At 41.7% G+C, this 20,526-nt stretch overlaps 1 protein-coding gene across 7 annotated transcripts in view; it reads right to left on the reverse strand.

Moving 5' to 3' along the window:
- LOC103525556 (SWI/SNF-related matrix-associated actin-dependent regulator of chromatin subfamily D member 3) overlaps positions 1–20,526 on the reverse strand; it is an 88,931-nt gene that overhangs the window by 33,991 nt on the left and 34,414 nt on the right. For 6 of the 7 annotated variants that reach the window (XM_030446471.1, XM_030446470.1, XM_030446467.1 and 3 more), the window contains 2 exons: positions 10,538–10,755; positions 7,416–7,458 (listed from right to left, as the gene is read on the reverse strand). In XM_030446471.1, the coding sequence (XP_030302331.1) occupies positions 7,416–7,458; positions 10,538–10,746 (252 nt within the window). In that variant the 5' untranslated portion in view covers positions 10,747–10,755. Of the gene's footprint in view, positions 1–7,415; positions 7,459–10,537; positions 10,756–12,999; positions 13,200–20,526 lie in introns of those variants that run through there. The other variant, XM_030446466.1, reaches the window with a different exon arrangement.

Below are 20,526 nucleotides of genomic sequence, written 5' to 3' on the forward strand. Positions count from 1 at the left end.
AACAATAGCCCACAACACTGCTGTAGCCTGAGAGGCCAGCACAGCTCTTGAACATGTGAGCAGGAAGACACAGAGCAAGACTGAGGATTTTACAATTACTGCCATGCTTGGTAGGAGCATAATCAATGAAAGAACACACTAGAGTCACAGATGAAGAAATCTACTGACAAACTTAGGAAAATTCTGAGAAAAGCTTTTGAGATGATTAACAGACAAGAAAACATCCTCTGTAATACGAGGCTCCACTAAGCTGATTCATTTAGCTTTGCTTATGAGTATATATCTACCTACATAAAAAGAAAAAAATGTTCTCTGCCTGTCAAAGTGAAAACACGATAAACTTGAAAATGCTGAAGTTCACATTAGAAAGAAGGTAAAAATTCTTAGCAGCGAGCATAGCCAAACACTGAAAAACCTGAAGACAACTGCAGGGAATATTTCATCATCAGTGACTATAACTATATGTGCTCTTACAAGAAAGCTTCAGGCCTGTATTGTAGAAGTTAAACAAAAAAACCCCAACAAGGTAGCAGTAAGTTCTCACCATAGGGTCAAACTTCAGAATGTCTAGTTGCACGGCACTAAAAATAAGTTAGTACTTTTTTTCTTCTCCCAGACCAAGTATGTGCGGTCTTTCTTTTCAAAGTATTATATAAGAAGACTTGCCATGCTACTGAAATTAAATTGCCCTCTCAGTAGAGCTACTAGGAGTTGATATACAGATATGCTGACCATAAAGGACAGTATACTGAAAGGAAATGACAGAAAAAAATTAGTACCAGTGATGGAAAGCCTGAGCTTAAGCTGAAGATAAAGGTTTTCTTGAGTTGCATCATTGCCACTGGCATGTTCCAGATCAGAGACATAAGGAGAAACAGAAGTGAGATGTCCCATTTCTGCAAAGAACAGAACCATCTCCCACACTCTGAACACTACAGAAACAGATGACAAAACACAGGCTCCCAATACCCTCCTGTTACAGACAGGTCAGCTATTCATTCCTCCCTGTGAAAAATAAATTATAGTTATAATTTCTGCTACTTCTGCCATCAGGAAACACAGAATCTGGGACATGCATTTGTGGCACAAGCAGTTTTCTAAAGGGGGCTGTTTGGGTTTTCATTGTCGTCCCTAGGTGAGGTGTGGAAACTAAGAAATCTAAAGAATGCACATATGTGAACCTTGCTGACTTCCAGCACCACTGTATGTATGAAATCTGTCCTGCTGACAAGACTAGAATTCATTATGCCATAATTTTTATACTGTGGGATATGGAATTCTGAAAGAATTTGGGTCCCTTCAAGTGGAGCCCTGATAGGACTACTGCTGGCTACCATAAAAAATCCATATGCAGCCCAGCCTTCCTTGGTGCCCACAAGCCTTCAGTGTTGAGGCAGCCAATATTTCTTTGCCAATCAAGGAGTATCAGAAGCACCAACCACCATTCCTTCCAACAAAAGACAGACACCAAAGTCACGCACATCCTAGGAACAACGCATTAGAACTTACAGGGTTGTGGGGCTATGTTGATGAACAGTCTTCAAAGCTGTCAAGGATTATTTGAATTTCAGGCAAAACCAAGACTTGGCTAGAAACTGTTTAAGCCTCAGTAATCACAAGATTATTTGGATCAGAAGGACCTTTGGAAGATGTGAATATGAACTGCTGTATGAAACATGTTCAGTTTACAACAGGTTGCTCAGGACCCTGTCCAGTTGGATTGTAAATATCTCCAATCAATGAATATCTCCCAAAGCATGTTTTGGATGCCTCTTCTGATGTTTTGGTACAATCATAACTTTACTAAGCCAGTTCAATTGCCCACATTGCAGTGGGTTTCTGTTCCCTCTAATTCTACTGTTGGGAACCTCCATGTCATTTTTTTTCTGTCTTTCCCTCACTATCCCATACAGCAGTTGCACTCAAAAGTGTAATCCTCCTTTGCCCTTCTTAAGGCTGGACAAACCCAGTTCTTGCAGGTTCTCTTGGCAGGCACATGCTTTAGCCCCCATATATGCTGGTGGTCCTCTGCAGGCCTCACTCCAGTAGATCACGTCTTTCTGGTCCCATGCCCAGAAGTCCAGGTGCAGTTTCACAGGTGTGGCGTAGCAAGGAGCAGATTCCTTCCTTACTTCTTTCCTTGACTTGGTGGCAACACTTACGCTAAGACTGCCCATTTTGCAGCTAACCTCTGTCATGGCTGGCTTACCTCACAGATTCATTCTCTGCTTGCTGTTTGTGAGGAACCCCACGTCCTCTCCTGCAAAACTGCTTGCTACTCAGTTGATGTCCACCTGTACCACTGCAAGGTGTCATTCTATCCCAGGAGCATATGTTGAACTTCACAGAGCTGAACTTCTGTCCTGTTTCTGCAGCCTGTCAAGGTCCCCTTTAACAGCCAGGCTCCCCTAATCTGATGTAGGCTGAGGGACCTGGGAGGCCTGATGACAGGATTTACCAGGAGAAATGGTGCAAAGACAGCATCTAGTGCCTTGGCCTTTGTCATGACTTTTGACATGAGCAATATGAGCAACCCAGGTGTTCCTTAGCCTTGCTTCTGCTGCTGATCCACTTGCAGAAGGCTTTCTTGGGGCCCATCACATCTTCTGCTAGGTTCAATTCCAGTTGAGTTTTGACTCTCCTTATGTCATTCTATCCTGCTTGGACACCATTGTCCCATTCCTGTTGGGCTGATCATCCCTGCTGACACATCTTTGCATTCTCTCTTTGCACTTGAGGCCAGTCAGGAATTCTCTGCCTAACCCTGCTGGCCTTCTGCCACACCTGCCCACCTTTATGCACATCAGCCTGATCATTTCCCTTTGCTTTGAAGAGGTTGTTCTTCAAGTTCAGCCAGCTTCCCTGAGCCCTTTTGTCTTCCAGAGATCCTCACTGACCCATGGGATCCTTCCAGACAGCCAAACAACAATCCTTCCAACAACCCAAAACCTGCTCCCCTGAAACCCAGGTCTTGCTTGCTCAGGATGACCAACTCAGCCATCTCATGGTTGCTGCAGCCTGGGCTGCCCTTAACCTTCACATCATCAAACAGTTCTTCCCTTTGAGAGTAACAGATCCAGCAGAGCACCTCCTCTTGTTCACCATCTATGCCAAAAACCTGTCATCAGTCCAGTGCAGGAATCTCCTGAAGTGCTTGTGCCCAGTGCTCCTGCCTTCAAATTGGATGTCAGGGTGGTTAAAGTTCCCACACGAGCATGGGGGCCTGCAACCATGGGTCTTCTTAGATGTCTAAGAAAGGCTTTGTCTCCTTGATCAGGCAGATTGCCTGTAGCAGACAGCCACCATGCTGTTGCTTTTATAACTTATATTTTGCTTAGAGATAGTTTAAAAAACCCAAAAAAACCCAAACCAGATACAGAGAATGTGCCCTTCAGATCAAAATTTCTTTCCAGGCCAAAGCTGGCCATCATAAAAGGTCCCAGAAAAAAATTATAAATACAATTTGATCCATTTCAGGTAGGAAATAACAATTGCATCGGCATTCTTCACTACCTGAGCAGGACAAACAAAAGAGTTTTGGCAGTTTTCTTAAAAAAAAAAAAAAAAAAAAAAAAAATCAGATACTAATAAATAGAGAGTTGACAACTTCCTTATAATTAGGCTAGGCTATTACCTCTATCTCAGTATTTTGACTGAGCATTCCACAACAGAGAAGAAGAAAGGATGAAAAGGAGAGAACAGCTGTACAAAAAACCACCAGCACAGCTCAGCAAGGTCCTCATGGGAACCTGGAGCCCAGCAACAAGAGCAGTAGGCAATACTGAGAGCAGCATGCTACTGAAGGAGAGGTTTGTAGTTCTGAAGCTGCGCTCCACTTATCAAGTGAAAATGGGAAAAGCAAACAGACTCCACCTAGGGAGGCAGGATGGCTTCAGCTGAGATTCCTGCATCAGAAGAGGTAGGCAAGGAAACTGAAGGAACAGAACTGTGAAAAATGGTCATGGTGCCTGGGAAAAAACATAATGACCCAGAACTAAGAGTAAATAAGACACTGTCCAGAGGCAATGAGGAGACAAGACACAGAGAAAGAAGAGGAGCAATCAGATGTGCAATCATGTTTTTCTACAGACAGACTGTGACCTGAGGCTGAAAATGTGGCACAACTTCTAGACCTGGGTCACAAAGGCCACATCAGCTCCAGAGACCTAGGTCCTCAGTTACGAATGAAGATACCTATGAGCTTTTCCGAAGTTGAATGAGGGTTTCAGTGACCTGAGGACTTGGGAAGGATCCAGAGGAGAGAGATCCAGCCTGCTGTACAGAAACTAGAGTTAGTGTTGAAAACACTATAGAAAATTCTAAGCCTTGTTACATTACAGTCAGTCAGCCTGGGCTTAATCAAGCCTTTCTTGCCATTAAAATTGCATTTCAGATCAAAGATATGCAGTAGATCCAGTTGACTTGCATTTAAGCAAAGCATGTGACATATAGTCATAAGTCACTGCTTAAGACTAAAAAAGACAAAAACAATATGTGGTAAAGAACTGGCATTGGTAAAACATACTAAGCAGCAAGTATATCATGGACCATTTTTGGAACTGATTTTATGTAGATATTCTCATTAATAGCTCTAGCACAGGAAGAAAAAGTATACTAACAAAACTTAATGGCAAACTTGGGTGGAACTGTCAATACAACGCAGGAGAGAGTACAGAAAATGTAAGGAAGCTGAGAACTGTATAACAGGAACAGCATAAAATATAGCATTACAAGGAACAGAATCATGTTCCTTAGAATCTATACCCATAATTCCTGCTCTAACATGGTAATTCTTCAGTTGTAAACAAGAGAAATACTTGTGACTATCAGTCAATCATTGAATTACTATATGCTCTATCAGTGTGGTAAGGCTGTAAAAAATAAAATGTGATACAAATCTGCATCAGCAGCTATATCCAGTAGAGATAAAAATGTGTGACATTCAAGAAGAGGGAATACTGGTAATCTGTAACACTATGTATAGTTCTGGTCTCCTGAGAGGTTGAAAACAGGTGAATTTAAGCTGGAATAGATACGATGAGGGTATTAGGACTGGAATTGTGGAGAGTTCCTCTTAGCAAACTCAACACCCTTGCCTTGCTGAACCATGCAAAAAGAAAATAGAAAATAAAGCTGCTGGATCGAAAGGCTCTCATAAGCAAGGAAAGAAACTAATCTTCATGCAGCAACTGTGTTGTGGCCTCCATGACAAGGGGGAACCAGGACAGATATTCCCAGGAGGTCCCATGCAGCTCAATATTCCTATCTTCCTATTTGTAAGAGTCTGCTAGGCTGAGCTTTCTCATATGATTGTATCAACAGAAAACTAAATCCTTCTCAAATAGCTGGGCTGTAACAGCTGAGTAGCCCTGCCTAAATGGGAATATGCTCCAGTGTCACATCACATCCTTGATCAGAGAGCCTCTGTGCCACAGTTTATCTGTGCCATGTGCTTGACTCACTGTCACAGCAACACTGAGAACCCACCTCCATCTACCAGTACATAAGACGGTTTTCAAGAGTAAAATATATTTAATATCTTCCCCTCTCCCTTTCACATACAAGCAAGAGTCTGCAAAAAGTCTGTGGGTAACAGATGCTAGCTGGATGGAAACCACTCCAGAAGGACCTCTGGAAAGCTGGAAGGTTTTCATGCATCCCACAGCCACCAGTGCAGATCCTCCAGTTGACAGGGCATGGATGCATGCAGCATTTTCCCATCCCATGCATGGTGTGCAGAAGAAGGTTCTGATACAGCCACTGAAGCTTAATGAAGCACCTTGAGACATAATGTCCTAGCATTCATACCAGGGCTTCAGCTGCAGACAGAACTTTAGCCGTATGTGTCACCTTAGCACTCCATCAGTGAAAGTTATTGGCTGACAGTAACAAAGATAATGAAAGGCAGGAAGACTTGGTGACAGCATAGATCTGAAAGGTGTTTGCATCTGTATAGCTTTTTGACATACTTGAGTAAGGCTCTACCTGTTAAAGAATCATGAATGCAATAACAGACCCAAAAGTCTTCTGTTACCAAAAAAGTTTGGGTACCTCTGTTCTGAGACCTTTTTATCTTGTAAAGACGTAAGGAAAAAAAAAGTAAAAAAAAAAAGTAAACAAAACAACAACACACAAAAAAAACCCAACAACCAAAAAAGCCTTGAATGGACATGTATTTAAAGCAATAGTCTCACTATACAGGATGTATAATTCTCAGTGAAAACAATTTGTGTAGAACAGACAGAACTGACATCACAAGAAACATAGCTTTTGCTCCAAGGAATTACAAACTCCAGGCAGAGCAGGAATGAGGCTTTAACACAAACAACATGGAAGCTTCAAGTAGTTCAAAGGTCTGGATTTAATGGTAGCTTAGTCCATGCAAGATAGCAGCACAATTGAACGAATGGCCAACCTATGAGAGGCTGTGCATACAGAGGGTGGCAGGAATTACAAGAAAAGAAGTGTTTATATGACATCAGGAGTACCAAAGTGGGATCACCTTCTCAGGTGCTGGCACTAGGGCCTGTGGAATGTCACAGAAAACAAGGTGGAGGCTGCCAGCAAGTTTGGATTTCCACTACTAGTGGCAAGGTAGACTTGAAAAGGATATGGAGATCTACACACCTGTCAAAGGGGTTTTGAACCCAGAAAAAACAGCAGAAGCTAAAGACAAGTATGGGACAAGTATGTGACAGGGGTGTGTGTTTTGAAGAGTAAGGAAGCTTGCCTGTTGGGATCAAATAGGTTTTGGGGGAGCTGCAATGAAGAGGGCATAGGAAAGAAAAAGTCTGGGAATAATGAAAGAGAAGGGGAGCAGAAGAAAATTCCAATGTTTAAAAAGGAAGCAGAAGATTTAAGCATTGAGTATCAAGCATAGACAGACACCAAAGGCTAGACATTCACCCTGGGGTAAGAGAATTCAACTCCCTGGGCAATGCAGGCCCGTTGAACTGTGCTCTTTATAGTTTCCCTTTAGTCCTACTAGGACACAGCTACAAAATTTACAATCTGGCAGCTGTACTAGGCCTGTGACACCCGACGAGCCCACCTCCTACAGGCATAGCTGGGCTCTGAACCAGCTTTTGGCCAGCCTCAAAAATTGATAAAAAAACATCCTTAAGACGCAGAGGGCCCAGAGTCGAGCCGCGCACGCCGCAGCCCAGCACCACTGTCCATCCAGCAAGTGGCAGTGCTGGCTCGGCTAACCCAGCGCAGGAGGAGACAGGCCGGGCTGTTCCACGCTCCCAGCCCCCAGCCCCAGCCCCAGCCTGGTGCTCCAGACTTTCACCCACTGCTGACTTACTTTTTAATTAGATTTTTAAACAAAAAGTGAAAGTATTTTCTAAAATCCCTCTAATTACACTAAGATGCTGGACTGATTGTGAAGGGAATAGGAAATGAAAGCGACTCACCCTCTGAGGGAGAATTTTGTCAGCCATCTTCCTCCTCTTGGCACTGTACATTTTTTAAAGAAAAAAACACGTTACCATGGTGACAGATCTAGGAGTAACGAGGCCACCTGCTAAATTATCCTGACATCTCCACATGCTGGTGCACAGCTGTGCATGCATCAGCAAAAGAGTCTCACCCATGCCCAGGCCCTAGGACCCCTTCTCTCAGCAGCCTGGGGAGGCAGTTAGCTAAGAACAAATCAGGGCTGTCTGTTACGCTTCTTGGAAAGAAGTGTGCAAATTCTTTGATCACAGCATCTTCTGTGGTGCAAGGCAGCAATGTATGCAAGTGCAGGTGCACATGCTGGCTACAGAGACAGAAAATGCATGTAGGAGGAGAGGGAGCAGGTCTCAAGTGTGCACAGACACACCTTTGTACATGCACATCTCAGTGGTTCAGTGCCAGTACACAGAACATGACCTTGTTCAAGCAGATGACATGCATTCATTCATGCCCAAAACTGAATGCTGGTGAAAATATATATACATGTGTATTTCATGTGATGTATGGAAACACACATATAAACACACCCCGCCCTACTATACACACTTGTTTTGCAGTAATGCATTCGCATAAGTGGCTATAAAGGTAAGTGGGCTGACATTCCCCATGACATTCATCTTAATGAACACACACGTGGGAAGATACGTGTGCCTGCTGTGTATATACCTAATGCTTCCATACCTACATATAAGCACATTTACCTACCTATGCTTTTAGAAACACAACTATGTCAGCTGCGTTCATTATATAAACACAAATGTGTACGTACCTAAGATATTGTACTGTCAGGAATATTCTCCAGATTCTAAGAACCGTTTGTGCCCATCAAACCTGTCATCTAGCTTTCTCTAGTAGGGCCAAGAGGGAATCCAGGCATTATTCTTCACCCCTATAATTTGCAAGGCCTTTATCTAAAGCAGCAGTCGAATCACTCCATCTGTGACAGACAAATGGGAGCAAGCCAACTGCATGCTTCTGCTCTGCTGTGTCACAAGGATGCCTCTCCTTACTGTTTTCACACAGGAACTCCATCATCAGCTATGTCCACATAAAAGCTATTTCCACACACATCAGTGTAGCGCGCTCCTTTCCTACATTTGCTAGTAAGCCTGTCCTGAAATACCAGATCCTTAGATTCTTCCCCATCCCCATAAAGGCCAATCCTGAGTAACTATCTGTGCTCAGAGGTGAAAATTACAGCCTTCTCTGGGGGCAGAAAATTCATCCACACAGTCACACCCAACTTCATAGGTGAACATGGTCCCTTTTTAAAAGCACTGCGGTAACAGAATGTCAAATGGCATGAACTTCCAATACCTTCCACAGCTCATAAAATCAAATCTGCACTGAAACACTTCTCAGTCTGGAAATAATGCCTGAGCAAGCAGTGTACTCCCAAAGGGGAATGGGATACGCATGCATTTGCAACAACCCCATAGGCTTGCAGTTAAAATGCAAGTAACAAACCAAGCCCTAACAACTTGGGTCTCAACAGTTCTCTAAGAGTATTACAGAAATTATACTTTTGTCTCAAACAAACCTGCCAAGAAAGGATGACTACACCTTCTTGGCCCATTTGTGACATAAAACACAGGACCTGATGACTCTCGGAGTTGGACCCAAGATGCCAGAAAAGTTTGCCAGAAAAAAAACCAGAAATATCCCAAAGGGAAACAGGGAGGTGGAAATGAACAAGGGTGAACATACAACACATTATCTGGAGGGAAAGCATGGCAGAACAAACAGAAACTCTCCTGAGGAAGCCCTGGTGTGAGCTGGACTCTAGAGTAGAAATTAGCACTGGGTTCCAAATTAGAAGCACTTAAGTGAAGAACTGGGGAGTGGGAACTGCTTTCTTCTGTGAGACAGGTCATCAACTTTTAGAAAATATTCTTTTATGTGATCTCTGGAAACCAGTCTAAAATTTACCCTAATTATCCAGGAGTGGCAATTTTTCAGGTTTATCTACCCTGTATATTTGAAGGCTAGGCCCTATTTTGTGCAGTTCCTGGAGTTCCTCTGGGGAGGTGATGTGGAATGTACATTTCAGTTACTGCTGGGCAGGTGATGTGGAATGTACATTTCAGTTACTGCTGGGCAAGGCCTCCGTGACCCACATGCTTGTGCTCACATGCTACACTCACACACTTCTGTATTCAGTCTTATTCAATCATAATGCATTAGTATGCTCAGGACTGGTGTCCTTTCCAGATGCATCCCAGATACAAGCATCCTAAGTCTGGCTTGCTGATCCAAGGTATGTAACCTGGACAGAGCAGCGCTCCTGAAGCACTGAGCCTAGAGAGTCAAGTACAACTAGATATGATGACATCATAGGGCACTGCCTGAATCTGTATATACACCTATAAGGATTCTGCAAAAGGCAGACCATCTAGATGACTGCACCCTACATATTTATCAGGAACTGGCTCACACCTAGAACTCAAGACTTCTGAGGTCAAATAAGTTGCAAAACAAAATTAGTGAACTGTTACTCAGGAGAGAAAGTATCCAGCACTGTACAAAGCAGGCATATTTTAAAAAGAAGGTTCCCTTTAAAAATTGCCCTCTAATTCTGTGAAATTATTTGCTTTGCCTATTTCTTTATTTTATATGTAGGAATGCCTGCAACAATTTCAAGTTTTATGACCACTCTCCTTAGTGACCGTAGTAAAAGTATTCATGTGACCAGCAAAAAAATTTTCCCACTTGTCTTGTTTACAAACCATTTTGTTAGCCAGTCAGAAACTATACAGAACGGATAATGAGTAATACAATAATGACATTATATTAGAAAATAACTGTTCACTAACTTTAAAGGTTAAATATAACAGACAGAGTTATAGCCCAATAAACCTGAGAGGTAAAAGCATTATAACTGCGAACAAGACGTTAGTAGAGATCAGTTTGTTCAAGACCATTCACAAAGAGTAAAACTGGCCAATGTTTTTCCTGCCTTAAGAAACCAACAATTTGCAAATCTTCTATTCTGCCTAATTTTATGTTAAAAGTCTTACCTATAGCTAGTAAGGTATAATTTTTTCCTTCCTCAAACTGTTGTTCTTTTTGGAACACTCACCTCCTAGTTCGGTTCTGTGTGGCTTGCTGCTGCTGTTGCACTTGCTGCTGGACCTGCTGCTGCTGGACCTGCTGCGGTGCCGTACGTTTTCTTGTGGTTTCCATCACTGTCTGAGGCATCCCAGGTCTCACTGAGGGGCTTCCAACATATGGGGCACCTGGGGGACCCATGGGAGCCCCCTGATGGGGCATTCGAGCTCCTGATGGCATCCCAGGTCGCTAGAGAAGAATTGAAACAGAAAGAAGAGCCAGTTTGGTCCCTGCTTCTTCAGCTGCATAGACATTGGTACATAATTAGACACTAGTTCCAGCAAGTTCACAATTTTGACCATCTTGGTAAACACTAAGCAGCAACAAGAGCTTGGTACATGGACTGGTATTTCCTGGACATTGTAAAGAGGAATTCAGTAGACAAGAATCAGGGATGAAAAGCACTAATCTTGGCGACACTCAGTGGTCAGTAACATATCCAGGCCAGCTTAGAGAAGAAAACTCTGCCTTCAGATAGAAGAAAAAGCTCCACGGCAGCTACACACAGTCCAAACCAGTGTAGTTCACATGCTAATCAAAGCTATGGGCAAGCTCACATCTACAGTGCTTCAGATTTTGCCCTAACAGGCTGCTTTGGTCAGTACACAGACTATAACAAGCAAAGGTGAACCATGAAAACACTGATAAAACACTTCCATTAAGAGCCCTCTCCACCTACACTGGAGAGCACTGTATTTGGTCATAAAGCAACAAGAATCCTTTAAGAAAAGGTCATGTCTCTGATCAAGCCTCTAAAATTAAAAAAAAAAAAAAAAAAAAAAAAAAAAAAAAAAAAAAAAAAAGAGAGAGAGAATGTGGTAGACACTCTGTCTTGTGTCAGAAGGCCCTGTAGGCATTCTAAAGTCCTGACATTTATGTTTACTTCAGCGCACTCTGGAGAGATACTTTAGGTCAAATCAGAAGCTTGATGCTGTACAAGACATACAGCAAGCTCAATTCTAAATCCTAGAAGTTTACAGTCATCAAGGAAAAGCAACAGTAAAATAATTACCATCTGTAAAATGCAATTTAAAATGGAGAGCTTGGAGAGCTTAGCTTCAATCTAAGACTTATAAAGATGTTTACTATATGCCTATGCATATGTGAAAGTACAGGCAAATACAGACACAATGTATAGGCATTTAAACCAGTGAGTGAGTAAGAATAATGATACACAGAAGTCTTTTGAAAGCCAAGTCCATCTACAAAGTCTCTTAAGGAAACCAAAAGGCATCCATTATGGGTAAATAATTGTTTAAAGGATAGAACCAAGGTATCAGTAATTGATTCTGAAAATGAAAGGAAGGCATGTGCAGAGTTCTGCTGGGACTCATGCTTTTCAGCATATTCATAGGCAACTTGTAAAAGAAAAGTAAAAAAAGAGAGAAAAAAGGCAAAGAAGTGAAAAATTTGTTGGTAATGCTAAGTTATTCAAGCTGGCAAGGATGAAGGACAGCTTCAAAGAACTGCAAAAGGATTCTGAGACACAGTGAACGCTTAAAACGAAGATGAAAATGTATTTCAATACATATTGAAGTGAATTACATGGGAAAAAACAATCCAATCATCACATACAAAACAATGGGCTCTGAGCTGCCAGTAGCCCAACAGCAGCAAAATCTTGGAGTTTAAACAGACACTGACATAAATAATTTAAAAAAAAAACCTAAACAAACAGTACACTGCTTACTAGAGTTCAAAAAAAACCATTAAACAAAAGAAATGGAAGGGAACACAGAACATCACTGTGTCACTGTCCATGGTTTGCTGAATGCAGTTCTGATGCCTGCAGCTCAGTAATGGAAGATCTGAAAAAACTACAAAGAATGGCACAGAAATTATTAAGATATGGAATTGCATCCACTATAAGTAAAAGTAAATATAGTGTAATTTTCCACCTGAAGAGAGGTGATCCAGGGTAATCTAAGGGGGCATTTGCCAGAGCTCTGCAAAATCCTGAATGGCCTGGAGAGGGCAGTTGGGGATTGCCTGTTCACTGCCCCTTCCAGAACATCAACCCGGGCCACCAGAAGAGGCCAGGAAGAGTCAGGCTCAGAGGTAACCAAAAGGGGATAGTTGGCCACACAGTGGGTAGTCAGGCTGTGGAACCTCTTTCCAAAGGGGTAACAACGACATGGCCAGCAGATCTGGCTCAGGAACTTCTCTGGGTTACCAACAGACTTGGAAGAAGTACATTTGTGGTCTCCAAAGCAAGGAGCATGCACTCCAGAGGGTATGCAAGGGACTAGGGCCTCAAAAGAAAACATTTTTTTGTACCATTAACCAACAAAATAATATAAAAATTTAAAACAAAAATCATATTTTAAAAGTTACTTTAATATCTTCCTTTATAATTTCTAGACATAAAATTATAATATATACTAAACTTCTATAAAACTATAAATACAATTTGGACCTGCATCTCCAAATTACCCAACCAAATTCAGTGTAGTCCACAAAGTGACAGCTCAGTGTAACCCTGATCATCACAAGTCTTAGATATTCCTTGAGCTTGCATGTGTGAAGGGAACTGGAAAAAGAAAGAAGGAGAGTGGATGATCAGCAAAAAAAACAATGGCTGTGACTGGTATGAGCAGAGAGGCTGAGAAGCCAAGCTAGTGAATTCAGCAAGGATTCACATAGGAAACCGACTGTGGGTCTGGTCTGGAGCAGCAGCAGGAGGCAGCAAAAGGCAAAACTGAGGCTTTGAGCAGAGCTGGAAACATTTTCTTCCATAAACAGGGAGCTATGAAAACCACTGGAACAGAGCAGCTCTCTCTGTTCCCACGTACTCACCCCCACCCTCTGACCCAGGCAGAGTCAGCAGAAACAAATAGCCCAGAAAATGCTTCTCACTTGAGCTCGAACTTAAGAACTCTGTGTTGTCTGTCAATCTACACATTGTGGCCTTTCTCCAGCAGAGAGCAGAGCACTGAGCCCGCTGTTGCCCGTCAATCAGACGGGGACATTTCAGAGTCGTTCAGAAGAGACAAGATCCTGGGCACAGCCATCTCACATTCATGTCTCCAGGAGACTATCTGGTCACCAGGATCAGACTGCAGGCCCACTTCTCTGCTCCCACAAAGGACACTGTAAGGCCTGAAGAACAGGGTCAGCAAGCCAAATCTACTCTTGATCTGATACCTCTGAACTTCAGTTCCCCTTGTTAAGCATCAAAATAGAGAAACATACAGAAAGGACAAAACTGGGAAAAAGGAGAGAGATCAAGCAAAACCACATTCAATCTCACCTCTTGCCCCACCTCATTCCTTCTCCTCCCTTCTCATGTTCGTATCTGTGGTATCGCCCATAGATAAAATATTATTGACTTCATAACTGTCATCTCCCTGCTCTAAGCCCACCAGACACCCAAGATATAAAAAGGTTTTCTCTAAGCTTTTATAAAAGAACACACAAACAGTACCTTACCTCACCCTACAGTTTATTTTGCTCTCCAACACACGTGCAAGACAAGTCAGACAACACACTGAATTTTTCATAACACTGACATTAAAAGAAAAAATATTGATAATGAAGAGTATTATGATACCATTATGTCTTTTGATAGACATCTTGGAGATGCAGGTTAGGATCTATCTCTCCTCTCTTTCTTAGAGGGGTGGAATCTGCCCTCAACAAGAATCACCCATGGTGAATGCCGCAGTACACAATCGCACTGACACATCCTCCTTCCTGGGAAATCATCTACCCTAAGACCTTCTACATGACCCAACTTCCTCCTTACCGAAAGACCTGTCCCCTTTTCTCCTCCACTGATTCCACCTACATGTATTGCCCTGCACTATCTCAATACTTCACGGGACAGAGGGCACAACCTCTGTAGGCCACATAAAATGAGGAACACAGGGTATCCATAGCTGAATGGACCCCTCTCACAACTCTGAGAAGATGAAGCAAGAAGCAGAGGAGCTTGCAGAGCAGCTAGGCAAGGCCAGCAGTACAACATGCAGAGAAAGGCACACAGAGTACTTCATGCATGCACACTGGTCCCCAAGAGCTGTTCTACCTGCCCATGTTCCTGCACAGCCCATCACTGCCCTGGCTGGACCCTTCCAATACTAACCACACTGACACTGCAGCACACAGACCACCTCCCAACAACTGGATCTTAGGAAGAAGTTCTTCAGTAGGAGGGTGGTGAGACTCTGGAACAGATGGCCCAGAGAAATTGTGGCTGCCCCCTCCCTGGACATGTTCAAGGCCAGGTTAGATGAGGCTTTGAGCAACCTTGTCTAGATGAAAGGCATCCCTGCCCATGGGAGAGAGGTTGGAGTAAATGATCTCCCTTCCAACCTAAGCCATTCTATGACTCTGTGGAAACTGCTGCCAAGTCCTATCACTACCTTCTACTGCCCAGGTTCCTAAGCTGCACATTTGGCTTTCTGGCTTTCTTCTCTGCCTGGATGTCCTGTCACAGCACAGGACTGCCTCCTTCCTCTTACTCTTTTTCATTCTCCAAGTGAACTTCACCTGTCTCCTGGCAGAAATGAGACAACATTGGAGTGGTGCTTTTCTGCACATTTCTACTGCAAGGTCTGTTCTCAAGGGATGTCAACACCATAGTAACCAAAATGGTGAAGCAGAAAAAAATGGAGGGTTCCTGTCTGGACATATTACATAGAGAACTGATAGGTAAAAGGAAAATAAAGTGTCAAGAGAGGAAAAGCAAGAACACCTGCATGGGCTTTTGAAAGGGACTGAACAGAGAGCAGGGAGCCACTGCAACATCAGACAGCGCTGAGATGCGCATACAGACACGCCTGAAAGACACAGAATGTCTCTCCTGATCTGGACACCTTACAGGAGGACTCATGGAGTGCAGTGACCAGCCACAGGCTTCCTGGTAAAAGACATGCTGACACATTTTGAGAATAACCATTACCAAGTATACAAGCAGCATTTTTTTTTAAACTAAAAACAGAAGCTACCTTGGCTGGACAACATATTGGGTCAAGGTATAAGTGTAGGTAATGATTTCTGTAAGGCATAGATAAGTAAGAGGAGATGCCAGATGCTGTCTGAAGGTAAGAATGCGTCACTAGAAGTATCTGGAACAGTTCAGAAATTTAGACTAGACTGATACTGACTGGTGGTAACAGATTCCTGACTGCACAAATGGCTTCCCAACTGAATGTGCCATTTCAAAATGGACTCTTACAAGTACAAGAAAAAGCTGCAGGTGGCTTCTCTCCTCTCTAGAATTACAGGTGTTACCCTATATGAGTTACTTTTTCTCGATGTCTATTAATCTTCTGGAGGTTTAGTAAGAAATACCAGTATTGCTATTCTTCTTGCTTGTCTGCTACATTCACCTTCCTCCATTCCCCAAAAGTTCTCACATCCTAGAATCAAGGTCCAAGTGTTTCACCCATTTGTAAATAGTGTTCACAACAATCCAAAAATCTTTGACTTAGAAAACATCACAGGTACAGAACTGTGAACTGTAACTTGAAACAAAGTTTAGTGATCACCTTTCTTTTTCATGCATGTCTTTTTCATGCATGTCCATTCACAGCTCAAGATAATCAGACACCAAACCTCAAACAAAGCCCTTGGAGACAATTAAAGAAAAAAAAAAAAAAAAGAATTGAAACTAACAAACCCTATACACCACCTCTGAGGTACAACAGCTTGCTCATTTTAACAGCTCTGATCACATCCACTACTGTGGTATCAGGTGCAGAATGGATTTTGTGTGAACTACCAGACTGCAACTCTTGACTCTGTAAAAAGGATGACTTCAGGAGGGGGAGAGGGAACAACAGAACTCTGCAACATCATGGTTGGGATGGAGAGAGAGGATGCTGATCCAGAGCTCAATCTCTTCCCTTACAAGAATCAGACAACAGTGAGCAGTTGTCAGGATCGGGTACTTCTTTATGTGAGATAAGCCTTAAAATTCCTGACACAAAACACTTTGAATGCTAGAAGTTTATCTGGGTTCAGGTGGACATCACCAGACTAACCTATATAAATAAAATCCATAAAGAGGTGCTGCACACATAGAGGGCAACTTTGGGTCAGAACACTCCAGATGAAGCATAATAAGGCTTTTTTGCCTTGCTCCTACACTTTCATGCAGTCTTCTGCTGCTCCCTGAAACTGGCGGCACATAGTTAAATGATCCAGTATTACTGTTTTCATATTTCTACAGTATTACTTTTTCAAAAAAAACAGAAGAGTAATTAAGACACCTCACAGATCAATTATGCCTGTGCACCCATATTCATCAGCACATCCAACTTTTCTCAATGAGCAACTCAAATTTGCTTAACAAGCCTGTGTAGCATTAAATCACATCTATCTTTATTAAAACCCTAGCTGGAATTAATGTCTTTTCTAAATTATGTGTGAACTCTTCTGTGCGCATTAACCTGCAATTAGTCCAGGGGTAGGAAAGGACAAACCTCTGGCTTCTACTGGCAGCTTGTTCACACCACACTGTACAACATTTCCACTCCACTAGTCTTCTGCAAGCCCCTTCCCAATCACATTTCTCCACAGCAGTAAGGTCCCTTGATTCCTCCAGGATGCCCTATACTCACTACAAACACCTCCTTGTTGAACAAAACAGGGAATATACATGCAGCAAACCAATGACTCTATGCCAGGAGCAGTTCCCTGACAGTGTCCTTGCATAGACAACTGTGCAAACAGCCACATGCCAGGGAAGTGGAGCAAATTGTTCCAAAACGACAGTTTGTGAGGCCCTTCTCTAGACTTTCTAGTGTTAGCTTATTTATGCTCTGACAATATAGTATTTATATCCATTGTAATATAAAAATTGGTGGGATATTTTTCATTAGCAAAGTTCTATTTTTTTCAAAGCCAATATCCTCACTAACTTCTAGTAGTGACATCTACAAACAGATGACTGGCTGGAAATAAAAATCACTCTTATCCACTTCAAATAGATGACCATTCAATTTGGGGAGAATATCTCTAGTTCTTCCCATTCTAATAAAACAAAGAGAATTGTTATAATACACTGAAATAAGAGTTCTTGAGGCTATCCAATCCTTCCCCGTCTCAAAGAAGTATCTCCATCATCTTTGATAAATGTTTATTTACTTCTTTAACCAGTGCCTAACAGCCCCCGGTGACAGTTTGTACAACTTTCCTAATCAGTCTCCATCCTTAGATACTATTAATAAAAAACCCCACACATTCTTTTATTGTCTTCATAGGCCTCCCACCATTACAGCCCTGTAAATTGCCCTTTTTTTTTTGCTTGTCAGTCACACAGATGACCAAAATCAGAGCATTCTTGTAAGCATATGCCATGGATTTACAATTGCTTCTGTATTATTCTCTGGCCCATTTTTTAACCAGGCGAAGAGTTTACTTGCTTTCCTAGTAGCAGTGGCAGCTGCTACACACTAGGTAGCTAACAGGGACATTCAGTTCCTCAGCAACGTATGAGGAGATGCAAATTTGTTTATGAAAATCATTGCTCACCCCCTTTTCCAAATCTCTGATAAATCTATTTGACACTACATACATACTTTTGGGGCACCAGACCTGTCTTTTCATCTGTTTTAATACTGGCAGCAAATTATTTACCTGTATTAAGTATTTGTTCACATGATGGCATGCTTTGAGAACCTGCTTCTGCTCTACTCAACACCACTTCATGTAAAACAGCTGCTATACTTACAATAAACTTCTATGACCAAATCCGAGAGGTAGATAACCAGACAAAAAGAAGACTGAGGATAAGCAAAGGAGCCACAGAGCTGATAGAGAGGTTTGTATAAATGACCAGTCTTGATGTGTAACTAATATTAAATTGTAAAATTAGCAGGAACTATGAAAAAACACATATTAGCAGAAAATAAATATGGATGAGGAGTTAATAGGTATTAATAGGAAAAGCTTCCTAAGCACAGTACAAAGAACAAGAACACTATGAGAAAGAGAAGCTGATTTGAACTGACAGCAAATATATTGTAGATATAGATATGACTTGATAGTTAAGAAAGGGACATAGACCTTTACAGGTCTGTCTTATGTATAAAAGGAAAGAAGACTGGTTTTGGAAGGAAGATGAAGCGGGAACAGAAAAAGGACACAGAAGCAGATTAAAAAGGTCAGAACAGGACAAGAAAATGAACCTCTCAGCAGCTTCTTGTGTGAAGATGACACAGACAAGGTCAACAGTACAAAGCACCAGATAGAAGATTGCTCCAACTGAGTCACAAGAGGACAGATGTCTGGACAAGAGCTTTGACAAGATCTGCACCATGGACCTTCCCAAGGCTATTTGGGAAAATACCTGTTTCAGTAAGAAAAAAAAAAAAAAAGGGGGGGGGGGAGGTAAAAGAGGGAGACACAGGTAACATTCTTTGAAGGGATTCAGCCAGCAGACAGGCCCATGATAGGGTTTAGAGGATAGAATAAATGGAGAAAAGGAATGGCTTGCAGGAATATTAATAACTTGGTTTGGGTCAACAAAATTTAAGGCACCAGCTGGACACCCAGAGGAAGATGTCATAAAGACAACCTGAAATATACTACTGGACACTAGAAAATGCATCAATAAAGAGATAAATCAACATAAATGTGATTATTAAAGCTGTATTTATCCATAAAAGTGCTTGAAATAGAGTGGAACAAAAATAAGGACAAACTAAAGAACGAAGCCTTTTGGAAAGAAACAAACCTCTCTTCCCGAACCAAAAATGTGCAAGACCCTGATGAAACAGAACAGAAGCAAAAGAACTGTAAAACTAAACAACTGAAAGAAATCTAAGTTTTTTTAAAAAGAAGAACTGAGAACCAGAGGTATAATAAGCTATCACAAACTCAAGCAGGACAATTAGGATTTAAGATTTTTAACAATTAAGAGATAACAGAGATATCCTACTTGACCGTGACAAACAAGGAAGAAGACATCTTCTAAGCTGGTAATATGGAAAAGAACAAAGGCAAGATCAAGTGCACAAGAGCAAAGGGCAAAGTGACCTTAGCAAAGGAATGTATGTTTCCAGAAAGATCAAGTGAACACAAAAGCTAAAAGCCCTTTGGAAAGGCTGCAAAACTATCCTGTTCATTTAAGTTTTCACATGACCAAAAAAAAAATTTCTTGCAACATTGTGCCTCTGTTTACCTCTCCCCATTTCTGGGCAGAGGAAAAAAATAAAAAAGCCTGCAGAAAACAAAACAAATATGTTATGTTAAATAAAAATAAAATCAGTAATTTGAAGATAATTTTTCCCTGAAGTTAGAGCAGAATCTGACTTCAAAGAAGTATGAAGTCTGCTTTGTAACTTGTTTTTTCAAGGAATTATCAGATAATAATAATAATAATCTGATGGTGACATGCTATGGGCAGCAATAAAACTCAATAGCCAGCACTGTGTAATCTCAAGGCAATGGCTGCCATGGCTCATTCTCTTCTTTGGTAGGATACCTGACCTGAAGAGATAAAACCAAGTTACAACTTTTAAAATCTTTTTTATAAGTAACAGAAGATTGACTACCCCAACCTGTGTTTTGATCCAAATGAACCTGAGATGAGGAAAAACTAAAGGAACGAACAAGCAAGGATGCGAAAACAGAACTAGATGGGATCATCACATAGGAAAGGAGGTCATACATAAAATGTTCAGGCAACAGAATGACGGACAAGAAGCATCAGCCATGCTAACAAGGAAGGGGAAGATGACAAACAAATGCAGATATTCTCGGCAAATACAGGTGTTCAAGATGCCAATAGTGCAAATACTCCCAGAGCAGAACGGGTAGATTTTTCTAGAATCCAAATAAGTAATGGAAATGAGTTCTGCTACATTCATTCTGGCATAAATTAAAAATTCACGTGCTTAAGAGGCTAGTACGCCTTCACATTATGTCCATCTAGATCAGGAAGAAGCAAAGTCACATAAATATTTTTGCCACTCCTCTTGATATTAAAGGAAGACAACTGGTGTACAAACA

This window comes from Calypte anna, chromosome 2 (assembly GCF_003957555.1).
Source record: "Calypte anna isolate BGI_N300 chromosome 2, bCalAnn1_v1.p, whole genome shotgun sequence".
In the NCBI taxonomy this organism is placed as follows: Eukaryota; Metazoa; Chordata; class Aves; order Apodiformes; family Trochilidae; genus Calypte; species Calypte anna.